Source organism: Buteo buteo, chromosome 18 (assembly GCF_964188355.1).
Source record: "Buteo buteo chromosome 18, bButBut1.hap1.1, whole genome shotgun sequence".
Lineage (NCBI taxonomy): Eukaryota > Metazoa > Chordata > Aves > Accipitriformes > Accipitridae > Buteo > Buteo buteo.
In genome coordinates this window covers 3,575,550-3,595,675 of record NC_134188.1, presented here as the reverse complement: position 1 = coordinate 3,595,675, position 20,126 = coordinate 3,575,550, and the positions used below count along the sequence as shown (strand labels likewise).

General features: G+C 39.8%; 1 protein-coding gene and 1 long non-coding RNA gene across 4 annotated transcripts in view; one reads left to right on the top strand and one right to left on the bottom strand.

Moving 5' to 3' along the window:
* FRY (FRY microtubule binding protein) overlaps positions 1 to 20,126 on the top strand; it is a 177,539-nt gene that overhangs the window by 125,565 nt on the left and 31,848 nt on the right. For both annotated transcript variants that reach the window (XM_075050626.1, XM_075050625.1), the window contains exons 40-51: positions 1,605 to 1,803; positions 2,450 to 2,571; positions 3,476 to 3,663; positions 5,757 to 5,851; positions 7,569 to 8,170; positions 9,876 to 9,973; positions 10,066 to 10,236; positions 15,272 to 15,412; positions 16,160 to 16,339; positions 17,428 to 17,589; positions 18,414 to 18,488; positions 19,542 to 19,712. In XM_075050626.1, coding sequence (XP_074906727.1) covers positions 1,605 to 1,803; positions 2,450 to 2,571; positions 3,476 to 3,663; positions 5,757 to 5,851; positions 7,569 to 8,170; positions 9,876 to 9,973; positions 10,066 to 10,236; positions 15,272 to 15,412; positions 16,160 to 16,339; positions 17,428 to 17,589; positions 18,414 to 18,488; positions 19,542 to 19,712 — 2,204 coding nt within the window. The remainder of the gene's footprint in view (positions 1 to 1,604; positions 1,804 to 2,449; positions 2,572 to 3,475; positions 3,664 to 5,756; positions 5,852 to 7,568; positions 8,171 to 9,875; positions 9,974 to 10,065; positions 10,237 to 15,271; positions 15,413 to 16,159; positions 16,340 to 17,427; positions 17,590 to 18,413; positions 18,489 to 19,541; positions 19,713 to 20,126) is intronic.
* LOC142041630 (uncharacterized) lies at positions 104 to 17,423 on the bottom strand. 2 transcript variants are annotated; one of them, XR_012653502.1, is made up of 3 exons: positions 17,284 to 17,423; positions 7,328 to 7,407; positions 104 to 1,751 (listed from the first exon to the last, which is right to left on the bottom strand). It is a non-coding gene; the product is annotated as an uncharacterized LOC142041630 (long non-coding RNA). The 2 variants fall into 2 exon arrangements; XR_012653503.1 differs by lacking the exon at positions 104 to 1,751 and adding an exon at positions 6,725 to 6,952.

The window sequence follows — 20,126 nt, the reverse complement described above, 5'->3', positions numbered from 1 at the left end:
CTCAGGGAGCCAGGACTACTTTAAATGAGGGCAATCACTCCTCAACCTTCAAAAGAAATGAATAAATAATTCCAACACAGGAAGAGCAGCAAAAATGTGCAGCTCAGATTTTCCTTTATTAAGTTAAATTTCACATGATGTGCACCCTCCTTTATATCACAGATACACTATGTGATGTTGCTAAAAGCAAGCATACTGTTGAGAATGGAAGGAATCACAGAACCAATGTAGAGTTGTGGAGGTAGGATTAGTTGTCTGGGAGAGGGTGAAGAAGAACTTTACCATACAGTGAGAAATTAAAAGGAAACTTTATCGAATTAGTGGCATTTCCGCAGTTCTTTACAAATACAACCAAAAAGAATAAATAGTTTGACTTTATAAAGAATATTACTTGATAACTGATAATTATTCTCTTATGAGACACAAAAAAATTATTTTAAAGTAATGAGAAGAAGGGACAGGTATTTCAGATTAATGAATTAGTTTGGCCTTTGAGGTTTCATTCTGAATAACGTCTGTGCAAAATTACCTCACATGTGAATTTCCTGTCTTGAGCTCTGTAGATTTCTTTTCCAAGGCATGTCCATGAATTATTTAATACAGAATAAAATTCTTACCTTAAAATTATATTACTGCTTTTCTGCCAAAACGAAAAACTGTTTTCATTCCTGTGTCTCAAAAACATAATTGGTGCCCTGTGTTTGGGCCTCCTAAGTCCAAGAAGTTATCAAAACTTTGTATTTGGACTCTTCTTTGAGCAGCTAATGTAAAGAGTGAGAGTGTGGGTGAGTAGCTATAGCAAAGAATCCTAACTGAAAATACTTCAGCTCTGGTTCTTTCCACATAATGTCAGGCAACTAAATTAAGAGTCTCTTGACCTGCAGTGGATTTTGTCAGTCGAGAGGCCCCTCCTGCTCCCAGTCTTCTCGCAGGGCTAGTTTTTCTGTTGTAGATACAGCCTAAGATGACTAGCAGTCTTACCATAAGAAAACAGGTCGTAGTTTCTAATTTCAGCTCTGAAGTTGTGTGGCAAGCTTTTGATCTAGCAGAACTCTTACTCGGATGTTTAATCTTAATGCTGAAAATATTTAGTACGAGTAGTCCAGTGTTTACAGTTACTACAGGTGTTGAACAGAAGCCTTAAACATTTGTGTCTTGGTTTCCATTACATCTGTAAAATTAGGACAACATCATTGTCCTAAAAATTCCACCCTGCAGAGGTCTTTTCCTCATCAAACTAGCCCAGAGAAGTGAGCTGAACTTTGCATGCATTTAGCCAACTTCAAAATTCACTTTACAAAAAGTCAAACTTCTGAATGTAAAATGCCCTGAAACATTTGGTTTTCAAGTACTGTAGCCCTCGTGCAGTAAAAAAAAAAAAAAATCTTGACTTTGATATTTTTCATTTTATATTTGATTCTGAATGTTCAGAAACACAGTACCGTTGGCATTTGAGGGTTGTTGTGTTCTGTCGGTTTTCCCTGTGTTTCCCAGTAGAAGGTTTCTGCTGCTGACTCTGAAGAGAGCTGCCTGGCAGACACTCTCATCTGTAACGCTGGCCCAACAGGGCATTCCATCTTTATCTCCTCCCTTTTGGCTGGCAGGTGGCTTTGACTTTCTGCGGGAATACCAGTCATCTCCAGTGCCAGACTCCGGCTTGAGCTCCAGCTCCACCTCCTCCAGTATCAGTCTGGGAGGCAGCAGTGGAAATCTCCCCCAGATTACACAAGAGGTTGAGGACATGGACACTGCTGCTGAAACAGATGAGAAAGCAAACAAATTAATTGAGTTTCTGACAACCAGGTAATGGAGATAAGCAGAGGATACGTTCATACTCAAAATGCATACTTTCATGTCTTCTCTACAATTATCTGTAGCAACTTAAAAGACTCAAAGGAAAATGACCAAGCTTTCATAGTAATTACAGTCTCCCATTCCTCTTTTATTGATACTTATAGAAGTAGGTAGGTACTTAAAAGCACTACAGTGTCAGGACGAACAGAAAAAAATCTTGCCTGACAGGAATAAAAGATGTTTAATTGACTGATAGTATTATAGTCAACAATGAACTAATGGAAGAAGACAGTTTTATTATTATAAAATTAGGTAGGAAGTGTACAGGGCATAGTGAAAGGCCATGGTGAAACTAATATTAACTACCAACTACAGCCAGCAGATCCTAGGTGCAATGTTAAATTAAAAAACAGGGATTTGTTTATGCTGTTCTCTAAATGGTATAACTTATATTTTAAAACAGAGGTTTTGTAAAATACAGCGTAGGAATATTTATTTCCTTGTATTTTGCTCATAAAATTCTGTTCAGTTGCATGTTTTCCAGGCTATGACCCTGGAAATATCTAAGTGCATTTACAGTTTATATATTTTAACTTACTACATTTATTTCAGATAACTCAAAGAAATTTTGCACTTTGTTACGTATTTCTTTAAGGGCATTTGGTCCACTCTGGTGCCATGAAGATATCACACCGAAAAATCAGAACACCAAGAGTGCTGAACAGCTTACTAATTTTCTGCGTCATGTTGTATCTGTATTTAAAGATTCCAAGTCAGGTAGTAAATTTTTTTTTATTTCATAAGTAAAAGACTTCCCTCAAGGTCACACTGCATATTTATCCTGTGACTTAGTAGATCTGCTTATGCAGAAGCACAACATATTGTATTTATGACATATGAAATGTCATAAATGTATGTGTAAGGATAAAAGGATGTATGACATATGAAAGAACTGCTTTAAAAAAATCATGTTAGCTTGGACTGTGGCTGAATGTTAAATCAAACATTTCTTTGAAACTGTTGGTAGAAAGCCTTTTGATTGATTCTACCAGATAAAAGCTCCTCTATGTCCTGTTGGTAAAATACATCACAGTTACTAAGTAAATGTACTTTGTTAAATTTCTTCCGGCAATAAAAGTTTAGTTTTAATTTATTATGTTTTTAGAGCTTAGGAAATGTACCGATCGTATTTTGAAAACTAACACAGTCACTAATTAAATATCTTCCAAGATCAAAGCAGAATACACCATCAGTAGCTATATTTAAGATCTTACCCAAAGCCTTCTGAAGCTAATCTAAAGACTCCTAATTCACCTTGGCTTTAGGTTTGGGAGCGTTCAGAAGTTACTGTGTTGCTGCCAGCAAGAATAGTGGATAGCTTGAAAGTTTGTCCAGGAATTGTAAAAAAATTTAAATCACATTAATAATTTCAGGTTTTTGCTGACAAACATTTGCAGACTCAGAATTTTGGTTTTGCAGTTTATTTTCTTACCTGTGTCAAATGAAAATAAACAGTGGGAAATTCTCCCAAACACAGACATTCCTGCATCTCCATTTCTCACAGGGTTTGCAGAATACACTACATGTCCTCCCCACAGAGTTGGTTCAGCCCGTTTATGACCCACAGTAAAGTCTGTCATTAAAAAAGAATAAATAATTGACATACTATTCTTTTGCTTAGGTTTTCATCTGGAGCAGCATCTGAGTGAAGTTGCTTTACAAACAGCTCTTTCAAGCTCTTCAAGACATTACGCAGGACGCTCTTTCCAGATATTCAGGGCCCTAAAGCAGCCCCTTTCTGCACATGCATTGTCTGACCTCCTGTCAAGATTGGTGGAAGTTATTGGAGAGCATGGAGATGAGATTCAGGTATGCACGTTGTGATAGGTTGACCCTGGCTGGACGCCAGGTGCCCACCAAAGCCGTTCTATCAGTCCCCCATCCTAAGCTGGACAGGGGAGAGAAAAATATAACAAAAACTTGCGGGTCGAGATAAGGACAGGAGAGATCATTCACTAATTACTGTCACGGGCAAAACAGACTCAGCTTAGGGAAAATTAGCTCAATTTATTACAAATCAGCCAGAATAAGGTAATGAGAAATAAAATGAAATCTCAGAACACCTTCCCACCACCCCTCCCTTCTTCCCGGGCACAACTTCACTCCCGGATTTCTCCACCAAGCCCCCCCAGCGGCAAAAGGGGGACAGGGATGGGGTTTACGGTCATCACATGTTATTTTCTGCCGCTTCACCTCCTCAGGGTGAGGGCTCATCACACTCTTCCCCCGCTCCAACGTGGGGTCCCACCCACGGGAGACAGTCCTCCACGAACTTCTCCAACGTGGGCCATTCCCACGGGCTGCAGTTCTTCACGAACTGCTCCAGCATGGGTCCTTTCCACAGTGTGCAGTCCTTCAGGAGCACACTGCTCCAGCGCGGGTCCCCCACGGGGTCACAAGTCCTGCCAGAAAACCTGCTCCACGGGCTCCTCTCTCCGCAGATCCGCAGGTCCTGGCAGGAACCTGCTCCAGCGCGGGGTTCCCACGGGGTCACAGCCTCCTTCGGGAACCCACCTGCTCTGGCGTGGGGTCCTCCACGGGCTGCAGGTGGAGATCTGCTCCACCGTGGACCTCCCTGGACTGCAGGGGGGCAGCCTGCCTCACCGTGGTCTTCCCCACCATGGGCTGCCCAGGAATCTCTGCTCTGGCACCTGGAGCACCTCCTTCCCCTCCTTCTGCACTGACCTTGGTGTCCGCAGGCTTGTTTCTCTTACATGTTCTCACTCCTCTCTCCAGCGGCTGCTTCTCACTCTCCCAACTTTTTTTCCTTCTTAAAAATGTTATCACAGAGGCGTTACCACTATCGCTGATTGGCTCGGCCTTGGCCGGCGGCGGGTCCGTCTCAGAGCCGGCTGGTATGGGCTCGCTCTCTCTCGAACACAGGGGAAGCTTCCAGCAGCTTCTTACAGAAGCCACCCCTGTAACCTCCCCCCCGCTACCAAAACCTTGCCACATAAAACCAAAACACACGTGTACATAATACTTCTTAGTACTGTTGATTTAATGTATACTTAATTTAAAATTACCTTTTTAACAAGGTGTTCTGGAGTAAAGTGATGCAAAGTAGAATGTGGCCTTAGAAAAGGTTACCTCTGAGTTTACTGAATCCATGTGTACCTTATCAAAGCCTTTGTGAAGCTGTTAACAGTATTATGTAGCTCTAAAGAGAACGACTGAAAAACATCTAGTAAATGTCACTCAAAATGAAATCTTTCTGATGACCATTTTTTCCCTTTTCACATCATTAATTTGTGCTTAAGGAACCCATCATCCTATCTGCTGATGTAATCTGACAACGTGAAGTGGACACCACCTCATTTCTCAAATGTTAACAACTTTTGGAATAAAGAAATCCACACCATCCATGACAGTACAAAACTTAGACTGACCTGATTTGATCCAGTCCTCTCTTAGTGACCTATGATGTTCACTGGGTTTAGCTAAACAGACTGAAATTGTACAATCAGAGACTATTTATTGCAAGATTCAAGACTTAATAAAGAGAACTACTAGCTCTTAATAAGAAATAGACTGACATCACCTCCATATTTTACTTAGGTAATGAAACTGCCACAAGATGACAGTAATATTCTGTCACAACTGCTTGTGCAGAATTTAAATCAGTGACCTGCAAGTCAGAGGTTCTGTATGCCGTTACCAGTCCCCTGATGAGATATGTGCCCCTCTTGCATGCCTTCATAGATCATTGAGAGGCAGAAAATAAAACACATTTGTCATGACATTTTAATGTTCAGGGCAGTGGCACTGATGGGAATGTTGTTCTTTTTCAGGAGAAATTATAGGTTTTCAGTAGGTGCCTGTACTTTTTATGAACTGAAGATTTTTAAATGTTCACTATTTTGAATGTCTTTGTTGAAATGGTTAACCTCCTGCATTGATAGGGGTATGTAATGGAGGCACTACTTACTTTGGAAGCTGCTGTGGATAATCTGTCTGACTGTTTGAAGAACAGTGATCTTTTGACGGTGTTATCACGGTAAGAGCCTGTTCTCCTAACTATATCTTTTTTTTTCAATGTCTCATGATATTAAGTGTGCAGTTCTGCAGTCTGACAGCATAAAATAATTTTGATAAGACTGAGGTCATTTGTAACCTTCAGAGAACTAGACTAAGAGCATGACTCAGCCAAATTTTGCGATAGTTGAAATAATGTTGATACAACCAATGGAACTTTTCCATGCATTGTAAACTCTGCCTTGCTGCCACTTGGCTATAACTTACTTTAACTTCTTTTAAAAATATTGTATTTTTTGCACCTTTGTACCATATACTTGAAAACATACCTGGGAAGAAATATGATTTTTATAATACTGGTTTCATACAACCTGTCATTCTCAGATGAAGTATTCCCCAAGAAGTAAATGATCATGGTTTGTTCTCCTCAGTAAAACTGGGGAGAATTTTGTCCCATGTGTACATAACCCATGGATTTTGCCAGATGTGTAGACCATCTTTGTGAAACCCTTGGCCTTAAAGTAGACCTTTGTACACGGAGAGAAATTGCAGACTCCTTCCATAACACAGCTGTTGACAGTACTGAGGAAGGTTAATGTCCATCTGACTCCTAATAGCAACAACAGAATAGGAACATTTTTGAAAAATGTCTAAGTTATCAAGCTTTACATGCAGAACAAAAATACAAGGTCTATCATTTCTGAAGCTAGTAGGCAGGGTGCTAAGTATGATATACTGCAATGGCAGAACACAAGTATTGCCTTGTAACAGAGTAGCGGTGGGGAAATACAGCTCCTACTTTCTAAACTAAAAGCTATTTATCTTTCTTCAGTGCACATTTCAGGAAAGAGCAAGATGGAGCAGAAAATGAACACTCCAGAAAGCAGTGGGGTGCCATATTCTTTACCCTGACACTATTGATTCCATAAGATGCTCTTTAAATATTATAGACAGTAGGGACTCACAGTAATATGAGGTAGGAATGGGACCGGAGAGTCAGGAATTAGCAGTTCTCCAGAACAAATTTCCCTTGCGTGTATCAATGCAGCATGTTCATCTGTACGGATAATTGATAGAGATTGTCTGGATCATCACACAATAGTCCATGAGGAGGCATCAGTCGCTGAAATTGAAACACCTCCATTTTCTGTAAACCATCCTGAAGAGATCTTAGGATACAGGCAGGGGAGGGTGCAATGACAGCAAGGTTTCTGAAGGACCTGTACTAGCAAGAACCTAGGCAGCCACATGACAGGTTTCCTGAGCATAATGTGGCATATCTGTGGTTCTGCTTAAGATATTCTGCCCGTCGTTCTTATATTAGCCAGTAAGCCATTGTGCATTTTGCCTGCCAGCTGTGCCAGGTTCAGGGTTTGCTCCATTGATGAGGGTGTTTTAAAGACCAAATTTGTTTTCAATTCCGCCACTGCCCCATTAGATGGGCATTTCCACAAGTCACTTCACAGCTCTGTATCTCTTATCCCCATGTCGTTCTTACCTATCTAGACTGTAGGTTATCCTGCTCTGGTTTGGTGCAGTGCCACGTGAACCTCACTTCAGTCATGTCTGTGGGAACTTCTGGAAAAAAAAAGACAGGCTACAATAGACAGTGTGGTGGTTTACTTTCCCTATTTAAATACTTATTTACAGTTTGATAAATACTTAACTTGCATCAATATGTACAAGTTTCAAGCTGTGCATTCCCACATTGCAATGTATGGTATATATTTTGGTTTCAGTTCGTCTTCGCCAGATTTAACGTCAAGCACCAAACTGACCGCAAACCGAAAGAGCACGGGACAGCTGAACGTCAATCCTGCAAGTGGTAACACAGCCACTGCTGAACGAAGCAGGCACCAGAGGAGCTTCTCTGTACCCAAAAAGTTTGGAGATGTGGACAAGTCCTCGGACCCACCACGCAGTGCCACACTAGACAGAATTCAGGCATGCACCCAACAAGGCCTGTCCTCTAAAACAAGAAGCTCATCTTCTCTAAAGGACAGTCTCACTGATCCATCCCATATTAACAATCCAACCAACCTACTGGCCACCATCTTCTGGGTTGCTGTGGCTTTGATGGAATCAGATTTTGAGTTTGAGTATCTAATGGCATTGCGGTTACTGAATAAACTTCTGGCTCACTTGCCACTAGATAAAGCTGAAAACCGGGAGAAGTTAGAGAAGTTGCAAGGGCAGCTGAAGTGGGCAGACTTCTCAGGGCTTCAGCAGCTACTCCTGAAAGGATTCACCTCCCTCACTACCACTGATCTCACGCTACAGCTCTTTAGTTTGCTGACACCGGTGTCTCGAATATCCATGGTGGATTCCTCTCAAGCTATAGGTAAAACCATGTTGCTTTGACATTCGATGACAGACCTCATTAGGCTATCTGAACAAAACCAAAAATGGCACTTTTTCTTTCTCTTCTAATGTAGCATATTGTACTTTTGCTTTGAGCTGGGTGGGCTTTTTGGAAATTTCATAGCAATATAACATGTTTCTGAAAAGTGAATCTATTGCACAATAAGATTTTGAAGAAGAGTGGTCACGTATTATTTAGCATGTAATTTCTAGGGCTTAGCAGCATTTAAAATTTCTGAGGGCTGACAAACTAAATATATGTTAGGAGACACTGTCAAATTTTCTAGAATCTACTTGGGCCTGTTTTTCCATTGAATTATTTTCAGAATATTTCAAATTATTTTAAATTAGTGCTTCATGGGATTTTCCCTAGAAATAAAAATATCGAAAACTCTTGTACACTTTTTAGCTAAACTACAACAGCACATTAGTGAGTGAGGAGAGAGGCCTGGGTTACAAGGAAATAAGGTAACATTTTGAAATTCCCAATTATTTAGCTGAGGTTGTGACCACTTCTTAATTATATTTCTTGAAGAGAGTTTCTGTGTTGTTCCAGATTTTTACTCCTCTGTTTCAGTCAGAAACACAGTTATTAAGACAACTGTGCAGGCTTCACAACGAAGTCACAACAAGCTCAGACACAAAGTGAGGGGACGAATGCCGTGAGCAGCCTGCCCATCTCTAAGCACCTGTGTGGTGCCTGTGTTCCAGACTTTGGTTGGGCAGTTCACACTTGGGCTGTGATGGTACCATCTGGAGGTATCTTTTCCCTGAGTGTAGAGGAAGCCTAGGGAAATTATACTCCTAATTCAGGCAACTTGTTTAATTGTGTAGAACGAGAGGGAATGAATGGTTAGAAGGTTATTTTCATAGATCAGATTCTTCTTTTCAAAAAAACAGGTTGTGTCCGGATACAATTTCTTGACTTCTGAGCAGTGAGCTCCCACTTGAACTGGAGCAGCTTTTGTTATAGCTCCCTGTTACAGTCACTGCCTGTAGTTCGTCAGCTACCTGGAGCTATGAGTTGGTGCAGAAAAGCTGAATTGCAGCTCCAGACAGAGGCCTTACACTGATGACAGTGGCTGGCACTTGGTGCAGGAGCCATCTTCTAGCTTCAGAAACAACCATTTGAGTAATCTCATCTGACCAGTTATATCAGAATTTCGATTCATTATTATTATTATTATTATTATTATTATTATTATTATTAACTTGAACAGTATAAAACAATGGAAGCTGTGCCTGGCTGCCTGACCAAAACAGTTGTTCATTTATCAATACTCACTGAATTTCTTTTTGTGTTTTAGCAGCAATAATGAAAATGCCACCAGTTAAGACTGTCAGTAATCCAGTTAAGTGGAAAAGATAAACATACTCTCTAACAGGAATAAAATACGTACTTTTGTGAGATATTTCATCCTGTAAATACCTGTTTGTGCAGTAGCATTTGCAGAAATAGGTTCATGCTTTATAACAGTACTGTTGCCTTAATGATAATCCCAATTTTCAAATTAAGGCAACTTTAAGATAAATGTGGCATGGCCAGTGGAGGGAACAAATTGACAGAGTCTGTGTGAGTTTACAGCTAATGTAATATCGAAACCGTGACCTCCCGTGAAACACAAAGATCACTGTGGCTCTTGCTGTCCAAAATGTACATTTTGCTCTGTATTTTCCTTTTCTAGGATTTCCACTGAATGTTTTGTGTCTCCTGCCCCATTTAATTCAGCATTTTGACAGCCCAAACCAGTTTTGTAAAGATATAGCCGAAAGGATTGCTCAGGTATCAAAGTTTTTTACTGTTTTGTACATCCTCAGACCCTGTAAAAGCAGTTGCCTTGTTCTTAATGCGTTTTGACATTTATATTTAATTAGGTTTGTTTGGAGGAGAAGAACCCCAAGCTATCAAATCTTGCACATGTCATGACCCTTTATAAAACACACAGCTATACAAGGGACTGTGCTACCTGGGTAAATGTGGTTTGCCGTTACCTTCATGAGGCATTTGCTGATATTACTTTGAGTATGGTTACGTATTTGGCTGAGGTAAGTTTTCAAAAACTTTTTACTGTTTTAACTCTGCTGTTGCCTAACAACCCAAAGAGCTGAATCTGCCTGCAGGTTACTGGGAGTCTCTGTAGCTGTTCTTTATAATTAAGAATAAATAGCAGAAATTAGCAGAAAGAAAGGGAATTACTATAAAATATCACTATTGAACACTAAACCAAAAGCCAGCAAAGGTCTGCAGAGCTGATACATTTTAAAGCAGCTTCACTCATCAGCCAGTCAGATTTTCCACTGTGAAAGAGGGAGAAACTGGACAACATTTATTTAGATCCCACTGAGGAAAATAAGAGAAGGACTATTTCCAGAAGCTGTTTAGCAGCATAAATAAGATATCATCTGCTGTATAAGGATCTGGTTCTTGTTACAAATTTGTATGCATTCCTCTAACACTGAATGGGATCATCTTGCTGCCCAGGTTTTCCCCTGTGCTCATCTCTTACTCCTGATATTTCTCACGTGTGGACTATAGCACTGATGCAGTGTTGTTGCAGGGGATCCAAGGCTCAGTTCTGCTCTTTAGCTTAAGGCCACTTGATCTTCTGCCTCCTGTGTCAGATCAGTATCAGGACAACATTTTCTTGTAGAGTTCTCAGATTTATCCCTTCACTTCCCTGCTGTAGTGAGATGCTTTCATTCTTCCCTGTCATCCAGGGAGAAGACAGTTCTGTATTCATGACATAAATTCACTAGCTTCTTCAGAGCAGCTTTGTTTTCTGCAGCAGATTTGTTCTCCCCTCTGCTAAAGGATGTACAAAAACTCCACAGGCATCTCTGATACTGGCTATCCACAGATTTTCGAGAGCCTGAGAGGCCAGGCTGTGCTCCCACACTCACTCAAGACTTCAGAGCAAACTTGGCCCTGCTGCCTCAAGCTGCAATTCCTCACCTTGTTTGCACATGGAGGCTCTAAGTAAACAGTCATATCAGATCTTAACTGATGGTGAAAGCCATGAGTCTGCTGCAGGAGACTGAAACACGACCTTGAGTTTTTTCAGTCTGTTTTCAAACTGAAAGACTCTGAAGAACATCAGCTTTTCAAACATGACTGAAGCCTCCAGAGTCAAGTGTCTCCTTCACAGCAGAAACTTATATGCCTAATAAACAAATGCTGTAAAAATTGAGGTTTAAACTCTTTCTCCTTTGCTTTCCCAGCCTTAGGAAAGCGTTTGCCCCTCTGTTTTCCCTTCAGTGCTCTATGTACAGTTACTAGTGCTGCAGCATCTCCACAGAGGCCATTGCACATGCTCTTGCTCCCCTCAAGAGCTGATTTAGATGTGCATCTGGAGACTCTTTGCACTTCCCCCTTGCTGTAGATTGCCACCAGGCTACTATATTAACAGCAAGTCAGGCAGGTTTTTGACCGTAATTAAGTCACATTCCTCACATAGCACCATCATCACAGGATGACAGAGTAGTTAAGCACGACTTCCTTTCTCTGTATTTACATTGACTGCAGCCCTGTTGAGTCATGTCTGGGGAATATTTGTATGGGCATAGGGTAGCTGCCAGTCTGCAGAAGGAGCAAGAGACAAGAAACCATCTTGTTCGGCCTGCTGTGGCCATGAAAAAGATTTTTTTCCAGCATTCAGAATATGTTTCCACTTTTCTTCTTAGTTAATCCCCAGACCAGGATAAACAATGTGCTCCCGTCTCCTATAAACCAGCTGTGGGATATACTGGCAATAGGTAAAGCCAAATGGGTTAACAGCCCCACTGGGCAATCCGCAGTTGAATGTTACAGCCATTGGTTACAGAGCATCGGGCTTTAACAATCCTGGCTCAGTCCCCAATGCTTGGGCCCAAGAGAAATTGTGAGACATGCAGTGTTTAAGAATAACAAAGGAAATCTGTGTTGCAACGGTGACCCCTCCAAACACACAGGTATACCTTCAGAAGGGGACTTTCTGCCACAAGTTAAGACTGTGAGAACAAAAGCTCCCCGCAGAAGGTAAAAGCTTCAATTACTGCCATTCAGACAAAAATTTGCATTTAACCTATTTGATGGCAGGTAATTGCTTGTCAGCTAGGGGTGTGATCCTGGCATAACACAAGACATTTCAACTGTGTTCTTATCCAGACCTTACAGTGACAAGCAGTGCTCCTTACTCAGTTTTACATATTAGAGCTCCATCCATGAAAAATGATCATTTCTTCTAGAAAAATACTTAAGGATCTCAGTCTACAGATGAGGAAAAATCATTATTTAAAAGTGCAGTAGAACTCTGAACCTCCACTGCCAGAATCAGCATACAAACACATTACTGAAAGCTAACTTTGGTTTTATGTTAGATTTTTGCATATTAATTTTTAAAAATCAACCTTGTACCATGAGAGCACAATCATTCTAGGAGCATATCTGAACTGACATGGATCGGATGTTAAACTAGTGATTCACTGAGTCCAGGGTCATGCTTGGGCTTAAATAGCTAATGCTATTAATAAAGAAGGGACAAGAAACCACATAGTGCATAGTAATGTGCTCACAGTGGATGTTTCCTCCTTCCTCCTCGCTGTTAAATAGAGGATTGCTTGTGATAGAAGCATGAGCATTCATAACCTGTTAAAAACCAAGGAACCACTAGAGATTGAAACACCTCTGTTGGGAAGCATGTCCTAGATCAGGCACTATCCCAGTAACAGCTCATCTGTCAGACATGGCTCGTGAAATCCTTCTTTATTTCCTCAGTGGACACAGAAAACATTTGTTTGACTGACCAACATAGCCTAAGAGCTGAGTCTCTCTTCTCACCTGCTGCCAGATTTGGAGGGGCAAAGGGAGCCACCTCCTGCGGTAGCACCCCAGCAGCTGCATCAACCAGCAGCAGCCAGCCCAGGCAGCCCGTGAAGGAGATGGCTGGGCTCTCCACCTAGTTCTAGGTTAGTTGCTGCTTCAGGAAGGGGACAAACATTGCTAACGGAATGTGGATCCTTAAAGCCAGATAAGACCCAGATAGTTGCCACACACTGACAAAAGAGGAATCCAGAAATCTTCAAAACAGTTCATGTGGACCAGAGTCAAAAAAAAAACCCCAAACCTGAGAACAGTTACGATTTCTTCTTACAAACACAGTGGAAACATTTTGTCCTGGAATTCACTGATCCAAATGATGTGTTACCACAACTCCATCTTGCTGCTATTTTTTGTTACTTCTGGCAGCAAAAGAATTCTTATAGTACTAAATGCATTTTGAAGTTGCTGTTGTTTTTTTAAACTGAAATACTCCTTCTTGTTACAAATTCACAATGTATTTAAGTACACAATTGGACTATCACTACCACATATACTCATCTGAACAAGTGAAAACTAGCACAGTCCACAAATGTTTAGAGTTTAAGGGCCTAGAGCTATTTTAAGTCAAAGGATTCTGCTGACAACAAATTTATAGAAACTGGAATGGAAATTATAAGTTTTCAGAGATAAAGTTCCTAGAACAGCTTTCTAACCAGAAGTAGAGAAAAAATTCCCATTATTTCCCAAGAATTCTTTTTCCTATCACAAAAGTGATTATCTGATGCAGTAGCCTCTGTCAGAGAACAAAAAATTGCTTTCTCTCATACAGATAGTTTCTTCTAATCTTTTATTCCTGTACTGAAATGGTATACTGGCTCATGTGCTGGATCATACAAACTATTTACAAGGAAGGAATCAAACCTTCCATTGCAAGATCCTAATGGAAGGCAAGAAAAAGTCTATAACCCTGTTTTGAAGAATTGCTAAGCACATTTTATCTCTCAGTAAAGGTATCCATGGGCTGAAGCAGGTTACCTCATAGTACCTTTAATGTAAAAAGTCTTGCTGTCTTTTTGTAGAGGAATAGATACAGCCTAGTGAGTTCCATCAGTTGTGCTGTTAATGGAATTTGCCTCCTTTGTTTTATGAATCACTAATTAGTACTCACTTTTACTGATGAAAGAAGTCAGAAGATATTTAGTAGGATGGGATAGGTGTGTGTCCTACCTGATCATTCCATTTTGGCTGGCATGAAGTGTTCTCATTCAAAAAATGAGAAGCTTTGTCATTCAGGCTAGCAAGGGCGTCTAATAAATTATTGCACTCCGCTTGGACAACAGTTGAAATTTTTCTCTGATGGAAGACATGAGGCAGCATAGAGTTTTTATAAGTAATTGTTTTCCAGATCCTAATATCTCTAGTAACCAATGTTAGAAGAACTTTTTTGTCAGCCTGAATGGGAGGATAGAGTCTAGTCTTGATAGTAACCTCCAGCGATAACATTTGATTGCCACTGAAATTTGTGGCGTGGGACAGTACCAGTCAGGGATGAAAGAATGTGCTACCTTCCAGGAAATTTTCAGCTGAGATATTTCACACACACGTGCAAACATAGCATGGCTGTCTCTACGCCTCCTGAATTACTGCCATGTATGTATATGAGCACAGTTGCATTTCCAAGGTTCATTGTGGTATTCTGGGATCTACACTCAGGTGTTCCAAAATTCTGGGATTTCGATCAAGCCCTTCTTTGTATTAGCCTCCACAGTAAGAGAGCCCAGGGACTCCATCTCCTCCTTAACAGAAAATGTTTCCTTGGCAGTTACAGCCAGTGAGCACTGGCAGTGAAGTATATTTGAATAAATATATATTGATGTCTGAATAGTAGTAGTTTTGTTTCTTCGGCATGTTTTCTTTTTTTCTCACTGACTTTCAGTGAAGGTAGACATAAAAAGATACTCCCTTGTTTTGATTGGATGTGCTTCCCCAATTACAGTGTAAATTTTACCTACCAGTTTACTCAACTACTGAATGTGTTTTCTGGATAAGTTAGGGCAGGCATATATAAAATGTATGTTCCATTATCAAAACAGGCTAGCATTTGGCTCCCAACTCAAAGATTGTTTTTATTTCGCACTTGTATCATCATCACTTGTAAAATGGCATTGCAAAATCAGTGAGTGAAGAGAGATTAACAGTACACTGGTATTCATGAAACTAGTGGCTTTTTCCATAAGAAGAAATGTCTCAAAATTTAGTTATTTTCTTTTTTTTTTTTAACAGCTACTAGAAAAGGGCCTTCCTAGTATGCAACAGTCCCTCCTACAGATGATCTACAGTCTTCTTAGTTATATGGACCTGTCAGCTATTCCTGTCAAACAGTTTAACATGGAAGTGCTAAAAACCATTGAAAAATACGTACAGGTAAATACCCTATCTTCTTTATATCAACACAGGAACTTAACAGTATTTACTATCATAAGTTGATTTTCTTTATGAGAATTTAAGAATAGATTAGCAGCGAGGGCTGTGACTGTCCAGTGTGGTATCTAGTTTGTAAACATTCCGATGCCTCATAGACTGCGCATCCCCAGATAAGATGCCCAGCTGTGCATTCACTGGGTGGGAAGGGTTAAGGCTGCAGCTACACTACATTGGGAGCAAGCTTAATACCAGGCAGAGCCTGACTGACCACTCTTTTTAATTACTAGCATGAGGGAGATGTGGGATAAGCGCTTCCCTTCAGAGACTTCTGCACCTAATTTTTGGCAAGTGCTAAATACATATTTCTACTAGGAATTCACAGCTGTAAAGAGCCTGCGTCAAGTCAGCTTCTCTGTTAAATGGGGATTTTGCAATGGCCCTTATATTTATTCATACTGATTAAGGCATTCGGGTAGGAGATTTTAAACCCTTTGCCAAGATGGCCTTGCACTTAGGTCCCCCAGGTTGCAGGCCAGTTCCCTAACAATGACACCTTGGCAAGTCTTGGTCTCTGCTGTTGAAATTATTCTGCAAGTACATACCTTGTCACTGGCCAACAGAGAGAAAGCATAGTGATATTCCAATTCCACATTTTTATTATGTGGCAAAAAGTATGACTGTAAAATGTAAATAATCTTAAATGTGTGTGACACTTTCTGTTTGGTGATTAAATATACCTATTTTTAGAGCATTCACTGGAGAGAAGCCTTGAATATCCTGAAGTTGGTAGTTTCTCGTTCTGCCAGTTTAGTTTTACCCTCCTATCAACACAGCGATCTTTCAAAAATGGAAATACATCGAGTGTGGAACAGTGCCTCCAAGGAGCTACCAGGGAAGACCTTAGAGTTTCATTTTGATATTTCAGAGGTACTGTTTGTAATTCTGCTACTTAACACCTTAATTCTATTATTTGATAATCCTAAAACATATGTTGCAGCTCCTTAAGAAAGCTGAAAAGTTAGGAAAGAAAGGAAAATTACCAAACTGAAAGTCTCTTAAATTCTTTTCGATTCACCATGACATATTTAATGACCCATGCTGGAGGGCTCTTTCTGAATTTTTACTAGATTTTTTTTTGTGAAGGAATTGTTAGCTGTATTTAAAATTATCTGGTGGAAAAGCTGTGTTGCAGTTATGCCAACTGTAATATATAAGTATACTATATGTATAAAACCCCCCTCCAAGCATTTTATACTTGGCTGCCAATGTTCTCTGTAACTATTAAACACAGAAGTATGTCCTTTAAGGGAGTACTGCCTGACTTCTGACTGAACTCTTTTACAGCAGTCTTTATACTGCAAACCCTGCACACCTTTTAACTTCATAGAACTGAATGGTCCTATTGACTTTAATGGGCAACTCACTCTATTTATAGTTACGAACCTGCAGGGCTGCTTGCAGCATTATAGGCTGTCTCATATAAATAATAGTGAGACTGTGAGGTTAAACGGAAATATGAACATAAAAAGGCACCTTATACTATTTGTGTTAAGAGTTTCTTCTTGCTGTTTCATGTAGGTATAGTTCTAGAAAGTGTTGAGCATCCTATCATCAATCCAAGAAAACATTTTAATGTTTGTTGGAACAGGGCCAGAGTGTTCAGCACTCTTAGGAAAAACCCGTTAAAAAACATGTGCAAGAAATGCAGATTTGAAATAAATTTCGTACACTTTCTGGGTTTTTTGCTGGTTCTTATGTTAGAAACTAGTTTGAGAGTTGCTTTGAGTATTAGCTATTCATGAACATAAGCCCTAGCTAGTAAGTATGGCAATTGTTACTCAGACGTTCACAGTGGAAGATAACATACATACCAAGTGTCATGAAATTTGGTGCATTCCTTGTTTTACCCCTGTATATGATCTTCAGAGTAATCTTTTCCTGCAACTGAAGCAATATGTCCCATTATAAGTTCATCCTGGAGCGCAGTACTAGTGAATAATTACTCTCTGTTTAAGACTCCAATTATTGGGAGACGGTACGATGAGCTGCAAAGTTCTTCTGGACGAGATGGTAAACCCAGGGCAATGGCTGTCACTCGAAGCACTTCTTCAACCTCATCAGGATCTAACTCCAATGTCCTTGTTCCTGTGAGCTGGAAGAGACCCCAGTACTCTCAGGTAAACTCCTTTTAAGTAGCCCACTACTCATTACCAAGTTGCAGTGGGAGCAGCTGAATCAACACACACTTTGGTTCTTAAAGGCTTGTCCTCTGCCCTGCGCAGTGCTCCTGGCTGGCTGGGGCAGCAGCAGCAGCAGCGCAGCATCTGACTGTGTGTGCTCAGTGTCTGCCTGGGACTCAGAAATGGGCTGAGTTAGGTCTGCCTTGTGTTTTCCTTTCAATCTGCAGAGACTGCATCTCTTTAAGACCTCTAAGTCTAGGTCAGATGTAGCTAAGAATGACAGGTGAGTTCAGATATTAGCAAGGAGAGCAGAGAGACAGCATGTACAACTTTCTAAGTGTTGTTTTCTTGGGAAATCAGGTGAAAAGAAGTCCTTGGAACAATTTTCCTAAAAGTTATGTTTGATTAGCTCATTGATTTTGCCAGTTAAACCCCTGCAGAATAAATGTATTTATTGCTCTTTTTTTTTAATATCGCAGATTATATAACAGTGACTGAGGCCCAATTCTGTAAAAATTAATTATGCATGTGCTTAATTTTAAGCTTCTGAACTGTCCTTTTGAAGTGATGCACACGATCCAGTGTTTCCTTATTATGCTCAATAGAATTAATAGACTAATTTAAAAATATTAAACACCAAAATCATTAACAGTTCTCTTTGTTTCCTTGTATGGATAGTTGCTCTGAAAGCAACCCTGTGAGCACTTAATGACTAATTCTTTGGTTGGTTTCTCCTAATTAAAGATTGTTAATGTATGTTTCTAGCCACCGGGAGAATGTGGTTAAAAAAATGCTCAGTTGAGAAATGTCTTGTTTTCTAGAAAAGGACGAAGGAAAAGCTGGTGCATGTTCTTTCTCTGTGTGGTCAGGAAGTTGGGCTGAGTAAAAACCCTTCAGTAAGTAGCCTTGTATTGACCGTTTCTTTGTTTCATTGTGTCCTAACTTTAAAATTGGACAACTTTGTTTTCCAGAGTTGCTGGCCTGATTTGCATAGTTTCATGTCACATTACTATCATTGTCATTTGTACTGGCCCACGCTGCATTTCTCAGCATAGAGACCAGTGAGTGAATGGCCCTCTCACTTAAAGACGATTTACTTACAGAGCTACATATGGTTTTGCTGTGAGAGATCGGTGATGCTATAGGTTTTACTTATGCCATCTCAGTGGGTAGAGAGTAATGACCTCTAGTATTACCAATCTAGGGCCTTTATAAAGTAAAAAATTAAATTACAGAAACGAAACTGGGAGGGGTGTGTGTGTCTTATTTTTCCATTAGATAGTAGTTCTGATGTTACTCTTTAAAAATTAATATTTTTTTATTATGGTTCCAGGAGACAGGCAATAGGTCATCCAGGTTAGGAAGCTCTTAAAATAGTTATTAAATATTTTCTACAGAGAAAGGAAGATCATTGAATGTTTTCGAATATGTTGTATGTCACTTGTATTACGATGAACAGGTCCTTCATTTCTGCAAGACAGGGACCATTGCATTTTTGCAACTACATTGCAGATATAATTTTTTTAGTATGAAAGGAAAAATTACGGGTTGTTGTGTTTTCTAATCTTGACATATTTTTTAATGTCATTTTTAACTAGAGATTTTTTTATAAACTTACTATCTCATCCCTTGACAGTATTTTCTTTGCTAAGTTCCCTGAGTTTTGTTCCTATAATTGTATACAAACATCCAGGCAACATCAATCTGCAGCCGTTAGGCGGTAGCTGTAATATTCTTGGACGTGTTCCTGCAGTATGAAGTTGTTTCTTTGTACAAGTTTAATCTGAAGGCACCTGTCCAACATAAATAATAAAGAGTGTTCTAAAAATACTCAGTGAAGGAATTAGGTGTGTACTGGAAATACAGTCTTCCGAATAACCAATTACAGCTTTTAGGAAGAAACAACCAGAGGGAACAGTTTGTTACAAGAGAAATCCTTTGACTTGTAGGTAATTTTTTCTTCCTGTGGTGATTTGGATCTGATTGAGCACCAGACGAGCTTGGTGTCTTCAGAAGACGGAACAAGGGAGCAGGAGAACATGGATGATTCAAACAGTGAACAACAATTCAGAGTCTTTAGGGACTTTGATTTCCTAGATGTTGAGCTGGAAGATGGGGAGGTACGGTATATTTTCTCTGAAACAGCTTTTTTATTAAAACAGTGTGATATTCTTTCTACTAAACACTATGCTCTTCTTGTAACATAAAACTTTAACTGTGTAACTATAAACTTAGTTTTGAGTTCAGATTATTTATAATGTTCACTTAGTGTTTATTTCAGTAGCATAACAGTAAGAGGCTACCACACCCTTCCTTTCTGAATCTACTTTAGGAAACACTGCAAAACTGTTACTGGAAGATAAAGCCTCTGTTCTAGTACCTTGTCAGTGAATTTACTCTGAAGTGAATTTATTTTAGATACAATTTTTAAAGGTCTAAATTGTTAACAAAAATATATTTGCTGATTAAAAACCCATAAAATGAAACTGTTCCAATCTGTTGGTTCATGAGTAACCCTCCAAAACATGAATTCA